This window comes from Leuciscus leuciscus (genome assembly GCF_965113295.1).
Source record: "Leuciscus leuciscus genome assembly, chromosome: 20".
In the NCBI taxonomy this organism is placed as follows: Eukaryota; Metazoa; Chordata; class Actinopteri; order Cypriniformes; family Leuciscidae; genus Leuciscus; species Leuciscus leuciscus.
Genome location: NC_138744.1, coordinates 21850028 through 21863658, shown reverse-complemented (window position 1 = coordinate 21863658; position 13631 = coordinate 21850028). Strand labels below are relative to the sequence as shown.

At 36.4% G+C, this 13631-nt stretch overlaps 1 protein-coding gene across 3 annotated transcripts in view; it reads left to right on the top strand.

The window, feature by feature from the left end:
• Window positions 1-512: 512 nt before the first annotated feature.
• tax1bp1b (Tax1 (human T-cell leukemia virus type I) binding protein 1b) overlaps window positions 513-13631 on the top strand; it is a 30868-nt gene continuing 17749 nt past the window's right edge. For all 3 annotated transcript variants that reach the window (XM_082149986.1, XM_082149985.1, XM_082149984.1), the window contains exons 1-2: window positions 513-668; window positions 7189-7385. In XM_082149986.1, coding sequence (XP_082006112.1) covers window positions 7209-7385 — 177 coding nt within the window. In that variant the 5' untranslated portion in view covers window positions 513-668; window positions 7189-7208. The remainder of the gene's footprint in view (window positions 669-7188; window positions 7386-13631) is intronic.

The window sequence follows — 13631 nt, the reverse complement described above, 5'->3', positions numbered from 1 at the left end:
TTGAATTAATCTCAACGAACTATTATTATTTGTATGTAATACAAATATGTTTTACTGCTTTTCTGTTTTTAATTGTACATGCAAACAGATAGAGAAACATTTGTCTTATTGTTCCACTAACGTTACTCACTCTTTGGACATTTAACTCGTACGGAATTTCATTTATCTATAAAACAACGCGAGAATATAACTGAATATGTTAAGGTTACTTGATACAAACATGTAACTTAGAGTTTAATGTTGACAGTCATGTATTGCTAGTCACGTTTCTATTACTATGTGCCAATGTTAATTTATTAGTGACAAATTAGCTAAAGAACCTCAATAATTATAGTGTTGTTGTTATTTGTAAAAAATAAAAATAAATTAAAACATGAAACATTTGTACAGTTTAAGTCAGTGGTTTCTCGTAAAATAACTGAAGCACGCGCAACTAAATGCTTTATCTTCACTTACACAATAAACATAAATACGTTTTCTAATGGTAGTTTCATACGTTAGTCATAGCCAGGTGATGGTCGAAGATATGTCATGTGTGTGGTGTTGTTATTGTGTTGTTCCGGGAAACCACTGACACGGACAGACAGGGGATGTACTTGCGCTGAGACTGGAAAGTGCGTCAAACACAGCGCTGGGCTTTTTTTGTGATACTTCAGCATAAGAATGAGGTATTGTACCGTCTTTTTATTTACTTCTATTATAGGTCTGTATGAGTATTAGTCTTTCCTATCTACTATGATTTTATTTGACTAACTTGTAATATAATTTTGAGCTCTGTTTTGGTGAAAAACAGTTGGTCGGGAGCATGATACGGGTTATTCATTAACTATCGGCCTCACACTTTGACTAGACTTAAAATATTAACTGATCTATTTTTATAGAGAAATAAAGAGCAAATAAGATGTTGGTTTGGGATGATTGAACAGTGGTTAAATGGCAAAAGCTAATGAGCTGTAGTTGTCTTGACATTATGGTTTGTTATTGTTTAGCCAGACGGCTAAAACCTGCTAGCAAGCTACATCGCTAACACTAGCTTAGCTAATATAGAAACTTGATGTATAGACTATATTTGGTATAAATATACATAGACTATTATATTCTGTGCGGAATATCGTTTATTAAACTAACCATTATTTCTCGTTACAACATGGTAAACACTAAAATTAAGTTGCAAGCGGCCGTGCTAGAAAATTTCGGCCTAATAGAACCACATTAATGTCTAAAAACGATAGTTTTGAGGGTCATTGTTTTATTGACAGTCTTTTAAACGTATAACTAATTCATTGGTTGCTATATTATCTAATGTCATACTTTTGTTTGTGTTTTGGCAATACTCTGTGTTGTGACGACCTTTGGATTGCCAGGCAAATTAGGTTCAAGGAAGTTATAACTAAATTGCCGCAATAAATGTAAGTTAATTTTGTTGTAACAGGGCTAACATTACATGATTGTGTAAACATGAAAACGTGAAGCGTTTTACAGTTCAAGTTAGTAAATACGTCACGGGTGACGTCACTACTCGGCTAAAGGTAATCATATTTTTTATTTGAAAAAGGAGGAGTTATTATTTTTTATGTGCTATTGTCGGAAGTTTTCACTCGGGCAAATGCTGAAATATGTCGTGTGAAAAAATAACCGATTTGTTCGTTTTTTGTAGAGCTCAGCTGTTTTTAAAGCTTGACCGAGTGTCAGCAAATCCATGCTCTGCAGCTGCACTTACAGCTCTCTTATCATACATAAGATGACGTTGTTTCTTTCTTAAATAAGAAAAAAATATGTGACAGTTTAGTGAAGTATATGAAAATAAGGTTTTCATGTTTATCACGTTTACAATTATTTTTCACCTAATGCCTACAAACTAGTCAGGAAACCACTAACTGTTACACACAACTTTGTTCTCTGCCACTGAAATATTATTTAGGAATTACCGTGATTACAAAACAAATGACTCTGTCTTATCAGTGTGGCTAGTGTTGACTGTTCACAACCACGCAGAAAAAAAACCCCCTTGACAATCAGAAGACTTTGTTCATTTCTTACTGAGTCATCATCTCCATATGAGCGTGAGACATTGCGAGCATTTCAATCAACCTTAAAAAAATATTTACAAGCCATCCTAGGTGTATATGACTTTCTTATTTCAGCCAAACACAATCAGGGTTATATTAAAAAATATCCTGGCTCTTCCAAGCTTTAAGTAATCAAATGGCTCCAGGGGGTTAATAAAGGCCTTCTGAAGCGAAGCGATGCGTTTTTGAAAAATAATCCATGTTTATAACTTTATAAACTATAATCACTGGCTTCCGGTAATGGCCGTACGCAAGTCTAGTTCTGGTGGAAGAGTGACCTCTGACCCGAAGCATGATAGGATGGAGGCGTAGTGTAAGCTTAGGTGAGAGTAGCCGCCTCTCACGGTTTAAACAAATAGGGCTGGGCAATAAACTTAAGCTCCTCTTCTCTTATTTCAAAATTCTCTGACATTTCTCTTTAAAAATTCTCATTTTAGACTTCTAATTTATGGCCAGTGTTTTGTATTGCTCTATCCTCTGCGCTTCCACATTCGTCAATGCATCATACGTCTGCCAGAACTACTCGTGTATGTCTGATATATATATATATATATATGGATATATATACAAAAATGCATTGCTTTACTTCAGAAGGCCTTTATTAACCCCCTGGAGCCGTATGGATTACTTTTATGATGGATGGATGCGCTTTTTTGGGCTTCAAAATTTAGGGTACCATTCACTCCTATTATAAAGCTTGAAAGAGCCAGGATATTAATTAATATAACTCTGATTGTGTTCAGCTGAAAGAAGAAAGTCATATTCGCCGAGGATGGCTGAGTATTTTAGGGTGAACTAACCCTTTAAAGAGTCTTTATTAAAAATATCCAGAACTTTGAGGGAGCTGAGAAATATGGAGTAGCTCAGTGCCCCTTGATCTAAGATCAAATTGACTTGTGTCCTTAAGGGTTCAATCCGCATTCCTGTAAACATTTTCTAAGTTCCAAAGTCCAAACACTGTGTACTTTGGAGAACGTTTGCACTTATTGATCTATAGTGGTGAGGGGCTTAATACAAATTCTTGAGACACAGGACAAATTATCCCATAACTAAAAATAGTAACATTTCCACTCTGACATCGCTCCCTGATGAACCACCTGACCTCACACCATAACTCAATACTTCATATGGATAAAAATATCACACACACACACACACACACACACACACACACACACACCCATATATATAGTGCCGTTCAAAAATTTAGTGATTGGTAAGATTTAAAAACAAAACTGTAATTTTGTGAAATATATTAGGCCCACAATTAAAAATAACTGTTTTCTATTTGAATATATTATAAAATGTTATTTATTCCTGTGATCAAAGCTGAATTTTCAGCATCACTAGTGTTTCAGTGTCACATGATCCTTCAAAAATCCTTCAAATATGATGATTTGCTGCTCAAAAAACATTCATTATTTTTATCAATCTTGAAAACAGTTTTTCCAGGATTCTTTGATGAATGAATAGAAAGTTCAAAAGAACAGCATTTATCTGAAATAGAAATGTTTGCTCACAGAGAGCCGCTTCACAAACAGCACACCAGTACAGATTTTTTTTTTGCGTCTTATTGCGCTTGAATGGTTTAATATCAATTGAATGAGTGAAAACGTGTTCATATACTGTAGCGTAGCCAAAGGATGACAGAAAAAGAACAAAAAAACATAATTAAACTAAAATGAACTAATTTTCCTATAGATTCTTATACGTGGATGTTGGGACACAAGTGAAGAACAAAGCCTTAGTTACATAATGAATAATTTAGCAAACAAATGTTTGATCACAAATATAGAAACATTTGGATTTGTGCCGAATGAGAGAGTTGGCCTACGTGAGCCCAATGCCGTTTCAGTTTTGCTTTAAATAAATTCATTTTGGCTTGATGTTGAGATATTGTTTATAATGAATGGCACTGTAGCCTTATTTGTGTTTTATTTTATAATTAAATTGCTACTTATTTTTTATTCTTGTTCTGTTCTGAATAGCATACCGATAAATTTTAATTTGTTGTGGAGTGAGGGGAACTAAAATAGCCTAAGCTATATGTTTTTTTTTAATATATGGTTTATTTTTTTAATTTTTCACAACACCAAAGACAAACAATCAATATAAAAACAAACATTTATAATAATAATATAATAAAAAGCACAACAAAAAAACCCCCTCAAAACTTAGAAAATAATGTGTGCTGCTAAGCTATATGTTTAGAATGTTTGTAAATGTTTAGTTTTATTTACCGTTTTTTAATGTTCTTAATTTAATTGTTTATAATTATGAGGTTAACAGGTGTATTTGGTGTAAGATCAATTTCTCTTTCATGAGATTACAACTTCTTCTTGGCCGGGTTATGTTTCTCCATCTCGATTGTTTTGAGCCGCCATATTTATCAACGTGCGATAATTTGTATGATGGGATTGGCAGCGTACAAATGTTTCATGAATCACACGTGAACCCTGACTTCAGATGATTTCTGCGCTCGTTTCTACGCTGGATTGATAAATGAGGCCCAATAACTTTATTCTTTGTATATAACTTTGATCTTTAAAACTTTGCAAACCTTTACGTTCACAGACTATATTACACACTGCATGAAAGGTAATATTTGAAAAAGCATAAAAGGGGCACTTTAAAAAAAAAATCCATTAAAAAACCTTTTAAAAGATTTCACAACCATTTTTCTACTCCTGGTTGCATGACAACAAAATATATTTATTAAAACAATTAAAAATCAAGCAATATTAATGTCAGCTTGCATCATGATGTTCCTATTCTCATACTTCATCGTTCATTCATATAAGGTTAATCAAGTCCAGGCAGGCCTTGCTGAGTTTTATAGTTTTTAAATATATCATTTTGTGCGTAAGGGAGCCTATTATTAAGCTTAGTAGCCTACTTAATTTATTTAAGACACAGTAAGCATCAATTACATAGAAATGACTTGATTAATCTCAGGTGCAAAGGTGTGAACTGTTATTTTTGTATTTGACATCTATCCGTTGTTTTGCCTAGTTCTTGATTTGGAATAATCTCTTGCAATTGTAGATATCCAATCAAAACTTTGCTCTTTGAGCCACCCTCCATAGACACACATTTTTAGAATGTGATGAAACTGTTTGTGCAAGTAAATCACTCGCATGTGAGACACAATTTTCATGCTAGCTAGGCGACTCAATAATTGTTAGATTTCGCTTGCCAGTGTTTGAGTTCGAGGCGAAGTACAAGTTTAGCACAGATATATTTTCACTCGTCTTGAACACTCTGTGCTTGAGAGTTTTGCTTTCTGTCTTTAAAGCGCACTGTTGCATTTGATCTCAAGGTCAGCGTATTTGATGTACCACAACAGTTTAAAGGGGTCCTATTATGCTTTTCCAATTTTTCAACTTTAGTTAGTGTGTAATGTTGCTGTTTGAGCATTAAAAAAGATCTGCAAGGTTACAAAGCTCAAAGTCCATTCCAAAGGGAGATGTTTTATTTAACAGAACCCCCTTTTCAAGAACTTCAACGAACGGCTTGTTTGGACTACAACGGGATTTTTCCGGATCTTATGAAGTCATAATGTTACTCATTTAAATAATCCACGCCCACGGAATATGCAAAAAAGGCACCAGGCCTGGTTGAGCTGCATGAGAGAAGACAGTGTTGTCGCTGTGTCAAAGAGACATTTTTTTCCCAAACTCATTTGTTTAACTCATAAGGCTGACAAACTTAGAGTGGTTAATTTATTTTAAACAGTGTTCCTGAATATTAAAATCCCAACTTTTATCTGTGTGCTGCACATTTTATGGAGAACAGCTTGTTTTCTTTTGCTTTTGTAAGCTCTCGGTTTTGTTGGTTCACCGCTCCTTAGGAAAATTAACCATGGTTTTGTGATCGATTAGTGTTTGTATTAACTTTTTCTGACAAATATCACGATTAAATGGTGGATAACATATCTTTAATGAATAAAATAATTACACAAAAAAAACCCACACCACGTCCTGTGAAATCTGTGCTTGCAAAGTCTTTGCATGAAATCCGTTCTGCACGATCCTCTTGTTCGTTAAAATAGTCAGGGTCTGAATCAGGCTTGAATTGGTTCGAAATTGACATCCTCAATATTTACACTAGAGAAGAACTCGCAGTTATAGAGGGGTGGGACATTTCCCGAACAGACGCTAAGCGCTGCCAATCACAACACAGTGGGCCAGCTAACCAATCACAGCATATTTCGTATTTCGGAAGGAGGGGCCTCATCGAAATCAGCGTGTTCGAGACAGACTGAGGTGAGAGGAGCTGTAATAATGTAAAATATGTGAAAAATAATGAGTTTTTTTTAACAATCATGAATCAAACATGAAAACATATTCTAGACATATCTCAAAAACAAAATCAAGATTTTGTGAAAGGGCATAATAGGACCCCCTTAATCACAATAAAATGCGAAAGAGAACTTAGTTCAGTACTGTGAAGGTGTGTGACTTTGCTTCCGGTGTACTTGTTCAGAAACACAGCGAATGAACAGTGTGCGAATTAAGAGTTTAACTGGCAAGGAATTAAAACGCATGCAAATAAAAAACTTTCGGGATGGTGAACTGCAATTTCACGTGAACGCAACCTACCCTTGTACTGCTAAACGTGATGTGAATGTATGTCACAGTGTACAGTATGTTGGGACGGGGGTGCCAGAACTGCAACTGATACTATGAAATGATGTGAAACGTTACTACAATCTTTCTTCAAAAGCAGGTCATGGAGACATTTTAATCGTTCATGATCTATAATCGTGATATTGCACACCCCCACATAAAAGGGTGTTCATGATTCTTGAACTCTTCATGTTTCCTTTTTTCCTCACATAGGCAAACAAAGTTCAACTCAAATCAATATTTTGTATCAGTTTCTTTATTTATTTGGTAACAAGTGGGCGTACAGTCAATACAGACCCAGTGTGCCTGCACCAGAATCATTTTACAATAATAAATCTGGATGACCGTTTTTTACTTGTGTGTGATTTAGAAAATTGATTCATAATGTTACTTAAAGACATTCACCCTAGATTACTGTAGAATCTGGCACAGAATATTTTTAGGTGTTTCTTCTCTGTTTCACTTCTCTTATGGGTCCTGTCTTCCCACAGACACAGCTGCTGATAGACAGATGGCTTTATTCCTGGAGGGGACAGCAGCTAGCAGCACCATGGAAACGTCCAATTTTGCCCATGTCATCTTCCAGAATGTGGGGAAAAGTTACCTTCCTCATGCAGCATTAGAATGCCATTACACCCTCACGCAGTTCATTAAACCAAATCCCAAGGATTGGGTCGGCATTTTCAAGGTGACTCTCGCTTTCATTTTGCCTCTGTTTTTACCTTGCTTTTCTGCCATGTTCTGTACAATTCTTGAATATGTATCTACCAAAAGAAATATAGATAAGAGATTGTAACTTCACTTGGCTTCTTCTGTTTCATCTCATCACCATTCCACCTCTAAACAAGGCACTGCCACTTACAATTATAAGATTCTCCAAAAAATTTAAATAGACTATTTCTCTCTCTCTCTCTCTCTCTCTCACACACACACACACACTCTTTTATTCGCTTTAATTCGGTGCTTAGTTTTCATGCACATTATCCATGCACTGAAATTGGCTGTGCATAGAGTTAAAATATAATATTTGATATCCAACTATCCCATTATATTCAACTAAATTATATAATGAAACCGTTATTAAAGTGAAGTATTAAAATTCAAGTATTTAAGTCAACCCAATGTTAACCTGTTGGGCTTTCTGGCCCTGCTTGTTTTACGTCAAATCTACCTTCACTTATTTCACGACAATGTTCAAATCAGCCAAGTTGGTTTCCTACCATTTTATTGGAATCATGTGGGATGTTCCTGCAACTCTAACGTCTTGATTCCATTTTCCCATCTTCAGTTTCCACAGTGTGAAAATTACAAGGCCCTGCCGTCATATTTGGCAGTGAAATATTTGGGGAGCCGCCATTACTGGTGCTTAACATAATATTGGATTTACTGCTGGTCACTTAAATGTTTCCTGCTGTAAATGATTTTCAGAACCATATTTCGCTTTAGTCTGACCCAGAAAGACTCCTTTTTAGTAGGTATCATTTTAGATCATATTTTAGATCCGGTTCTAAAGCAGGCTATATAGCCAGGTCAGTTCTCTTTTCCCTGCAAGCCATTAAAGGGTTAGTTCACCCAAAAATGAAAGTTCTGTCAGTAATTACTCACCCTCATGTTGTTCCAACCCAATAAGACTTTCGTTCATCTTCGGAACACACATTAAGATATTTTTGATTAAATCTGAGAGCTGTCTCACTCCTCCACAGGCTTCTTTGTAATTTAAACTTGCCGGCCCTTAAAGTTAGTAAAGACAATGTTTAAAATAGTCCAAGTGACTACAGTGGCTCAACCATAAGTTTATCAAGCGACGAGAATACTTTTTGTGCGCAAAAAACAAAACAAAAATAACGACTTTAGTTTAACAGTGCAGCGCTTCTTGGTTGTACGTCAGGATGTAGGCTCACTATTAGCCAGCATCACACGCATCACACACCTGACCAGCGTCGGCCAATAGTGAGCCTACGTTCTGATGTACAACCCAGAAGCGCTGCACTGTTACACTACGTGAACTCACTCAGAGGCCCACACAGAAGAAATGAATAGTTGAATAAAGTCGTTATTTTTGTTTGTTTTTGCGCACAAAAAGTATTCTCGCCGCTTGATAAACTTATGGTTGAGCCACTGTAGTCACTTGGACTATTTTAAACATTGTCTTTACTAACTTTAAGGGCCGGCAAGTTTAAATTACAAAGAAGCCTGTGGAGGAGTGAGACAGCTCTCAGATTTAATCAAAAATATCTTAATTTATGTTCCGAAGATGAACGAAAGTCTTATTGGGTTGGAACAACATGAGGGTGAGTAATTACTAACAGAATTTTCATTTTTGGGTGAACTAACCCTTTCATTTGCTCGTCTGCTATGGTTTTTGAGGAAAATGTTTGGTCACACTTTAGTTTAGGATCCAATTTTACTATTAACTATGACTTTTGCCTCAATAAACTCATAATTATTGCTTGTTAATAGTTAGTAAGGTAGTTGTTAAGTTTAGGAATTGTGTAGGGGATTAGCGGATATAGAATATGTTCATGCTGAATAAGGCATTAATATGTACTTTATAAGTACTAATAAACAGAGCCAATATCCTAGAAATATCCATGCTAATAAGCATCTAGTTAATAGTGAGAATTGGACCCTACACTAAAGTGTTACCAAATGTTTTTATGGAGAGCTCATTAGGAAATCAATCTCTTTTTAAACCTGAAGAAAATGTGTTGCGACTCCCTGAACCGATGGGGTATGCATGTCTTGTTCACGTTATTCGGGAAAAACTGTGAATCATATCCAGGAAAATATCAGTCACAAATGTTTCCCCTTCTAACAAGGTTTTCAACAAGTGAGCATGAACATTTACTACCCGCTTGTATAACAGAATGCGGTTTGAGTATTTGTGAAAGATCTTGGCAGTTTGCTCTGCAGTGAAAAAAAAGAAAAAAAAAACTATAAAATATTACAACCCACTGGTAGTTTGAAAATTCCACTATTTTGGCACAAAACAGTGAGTCATGCCAGAGTGTAGTTGAACGCGAATGTGGACATGACGGTGTGCATGGGAATGAAATATGTGGGTTGGCAGAATAAGTGGGGTGTTTTGGCTCCGTCTCTGCTTTCTGGAGTTCCCCAGCTACTGCTGAATGAGTGAGCATAAAACAAACTGTATTTACAGCATTATGGATGTGAACTGTATGGTGAGAGGAAATAAAAGAGAACATCTGACTGCTGTAGGTTAGTGGAGGGGGAGTTGAGTGTGGTCACTGTCAGGGTTTAGTATCTGGGTTTGGATCCGACCAGATCAAAGTGGTGTTTTAGAACTTTTGACTTTGCGTGTGATATAGCGAGTCTGATGAAGCTGTTTTATGGCCAGCTGTCAGGACGGCTGCTGCTTCTCAACAGCTCTATCACATTGTGGCCAATGTTCTTGATTAAAAGATACAATCCCACCCCCCATGAGAAACAGGTATCCCTTTTAAATCTTTGGAAGGTGGGTTAAAATCTCCAAAGTCCACAGACCATCTGATGCGTATCACACAGAAGAGTTGTCTGAAATCACCAGTTTTGTTCTGGTTTGTCAGGTTCATGCCATTTAAATGATTCAAAGATATTTAAAGTTTTGCTCAAGTAATAAAAAAACAATATGTCCTTGTCCTTGAGCACTAAGTGGTATATCTGATTTCAAATTAATGAAATGTATGAATGAATGAATATATCTGATTCACAAGCGGTAGATTTGATTCCAATTTTCATTTGATTGGATTCAATTCTGAATCATTTTGGCATATTCTTATAATGTCTGTTTTGCTTACAGGTGGAAATCAAATTTTCTTTCACTTAATGCTGTAAATTATTCAGGGAACCTTCTAATGTGGTACATTACAGCAATATTAAATATTATTTTCACACATCCATATATACAAATATTCCCCTCTAAGGGGTTCTTAACTGGAAAAAGCTACGAGACTTTATGGCGATATTCAAATATCTGGTTTTGAGAGGTTTAGGCTACGTTCACACTGTCAGTTGTTACTTACAGGTGTGACTCTCAATGTCCCGTTCACACAGCAACTTACAGTAGTGTCGAATACGGTCATTGTGCAACGGTAACAATGACCAAAGTAATATCAAAGATTGCCACATCCATAAAACTTAAAAGTCTTTGAGTCCAATCATCCACGAGTTCAACCGTCAAATCTTCTTTAACCTACAGCATCTTTTATATCTGGGAGGAAAGCGGAGCACTAGTTGTCAAGTCTGGTTTCGTTCACACAGCAAGAGTTTTCCTAGAATGCGGTTGTGGGCAGGACTTCAATGTATAAAAATCATTCGCTTCACCATGAGCAGAATCTGTATTTTACGTTTCTTGTGACTAAACCTCGTAACTCCAGTGGATCCTCAAACTGACGGCAAAACCTCATACAGTAGCTCCACCCGCCCTGCACACATTTTGGAGACCATCTCTGCTTGTTTGCAGTATAAGGGTAAATGGAGAACTGGTTCTTTGAATAAGTACAGCGTTTTCTTCACTCAAAAAACACGATGTTTGTAATGGCTAATATTTTATGTATTTGAAGAGCAGAGAAGAGTGTCTTAGTTTGGTATTTGCCAATACAGCCTTTTATAACACAATATTTTGGCCAAATGTATTAAACGCCCACGTAGCTACAATAAACTTTGAACTTTCAAGTTGATGAAAACAAAATGCGATGCGCTTACTGTCTCAGATGCGACCGTTCTAATGACTGACTAAACACAAATCTCTGACATTCACAAGTGAAAAACCTTAACTCCATTTGAGCATATTTCCTGAACAGTAGCTGTACTTCACTAACCTGCAATTTTCGCTGATTTCAAAACATACATCATGCTGGATATTAATCTGCCATTCATTTTCACTTAAATGTAATGTTTTAACGGTTGGAGACATAACTCCTGAGATCCAAAAGCTAATGTCAGTGCATTGCCACTACTTACCTATGATGATTAGACAATTGAGCGCTGGCATTTCGCTCACGTTGGATGTGAAAATGTATGAGTTTGAGTTTGGTGTGAACTATAGAATTTGGTTGTCACTCCTGTAAATAACTGAACTGTGTGTGAATGTAACCATATTAAGGGCTCAAATGCAGGAGAGACAACCATATTCTGCTGCTGTGTGAACGTGGCTTTAGAGTGTACCAGGGAAGCTCCTACTTTTGAGTTGGGTAATCGTGTTTATTATTATGACACGTGATGACATAGGGAAGTTTGAAAGGCTTCTGTCATGTTTATTATGCTTGAAACTCTGAAGGCCAATATATTTTCGACTCCACTTGAAGGCCACAATATATATCAAATGCTGATGCAATTCACAAAGCTAAACTCCTGATTTAATGCATAATGGCAGTTGGTCCTTGAGAACAACGGTTCTATAGATAATTGTTCTTACTTCCCGATGGCAATCTATGTTTATTTTCTCAATTATGATGGAACTTACTTCATTGTTATGTGAAATAACTAATATATTTTTACGACATTATTATTTTGTGACGTGCCATTGGATAGCAGTGTCTTCATATACCCTGAAGGAAAGGCATGTTCCTCCAAACAGAGCTGACTGACTGCACCCAGAGAAACAGAATAACCTCTGGCGATGAAGGGCATAAGATCATAAATCTTAACATGGCTATGTCTGTGTTGACAGACAAAAGGCAGCCATGCCAAACACCAGAAAATTGCAAGACCTGTTCCATGAGTCATTTGCCTGGAGCGGCAGGTAGTCGCAAGGCTATCATTGCCACCTAGTGTTCAGGAGAATAACTGTTCTTACCTGAATGCCAGCTTTATGAAAAATCTGGGTACATTTCTTGAAATCAGAAAATCCTAATTCTGATTCAAACAATGAAAAGCGACAACTACTTCCCCCTCTCAGTCAGTTATATCCGAGCCATAGCATTGTCTGTGTGACAAGATGACATGTAGGGATTTTTTTACGGAGAAATCCACTCGGTGTCATTGACATTTGCCTTTTTGCCTAAATTGTTTCTTGTTTGAGCAGGCATGCTGCCTGTGGCTCTCTTGAAGTTGGAATGGTTACAGAGAGTGTCTAGTTGAAAAACTTGTGAGCGTCATGTTGGATTGTCAGAACATGCCATCAGACTAACCATGGAGAAGGTGAACACTGCTTTATAATTATCCTGTCAGCGCAGTAGATGTTCTCTGTACTGCATCCTGATATATAGACCCGCTGGTTCCAATGCAGCATGTAGCCAGCACAGACAGAGTCATGGGCCAAGTCTGTGCGTCATTTTGAGTCAGGGAATCAGGTACTTTCTCACAGACACTGGGATGTCCTGTTGTTCTCTGTGGAGTTTTATTCATTTATTATATGCATAATACATATACACGTTTAAATTATTTTTTTTTTTATTGCATTAGGCACCCCATACTGTGACAACAGTATATCATTTTTTAATGTGTTGCTTCAAAAGTGTGCTTGTTATTATATAAATTATAAATGTTTAGGTCTGTGTGAAGTATCCAAATACAGAATAATATTTTGTATTATTATGTTTTTTTTTATTGTTTTTTAAATTAAATGTAAGTACTAATAAAGTAAGTACTGAAATAGTAATCCAGGAAATTAATCATCCTAATTAGTAATTTTCCTCTGTATTTGTACTGTAATATTTTGTAGTCTATTTTTATTTGTGCATCATCGTTATTGTGAAATGCTGCTGGAGCTGCTCTCATTCTGAAATGTTCTTGTGTATTTTCTCATGCCATTCTCATCCATCTTTTCTCCATTCGGTTAGCGTTCACTCCTCAGCCCTAAATGAGAGACACACAGGGGCTTAATTCTCACCCTCCTTTCCCCCCTCCCCAAACGTCTCTAATGAGTGGAGTTTGGTCCAGGCAGTAATGACGCTCTGTATGGGCTATGCCTTTAATGGCTTCCTGCTCTTTA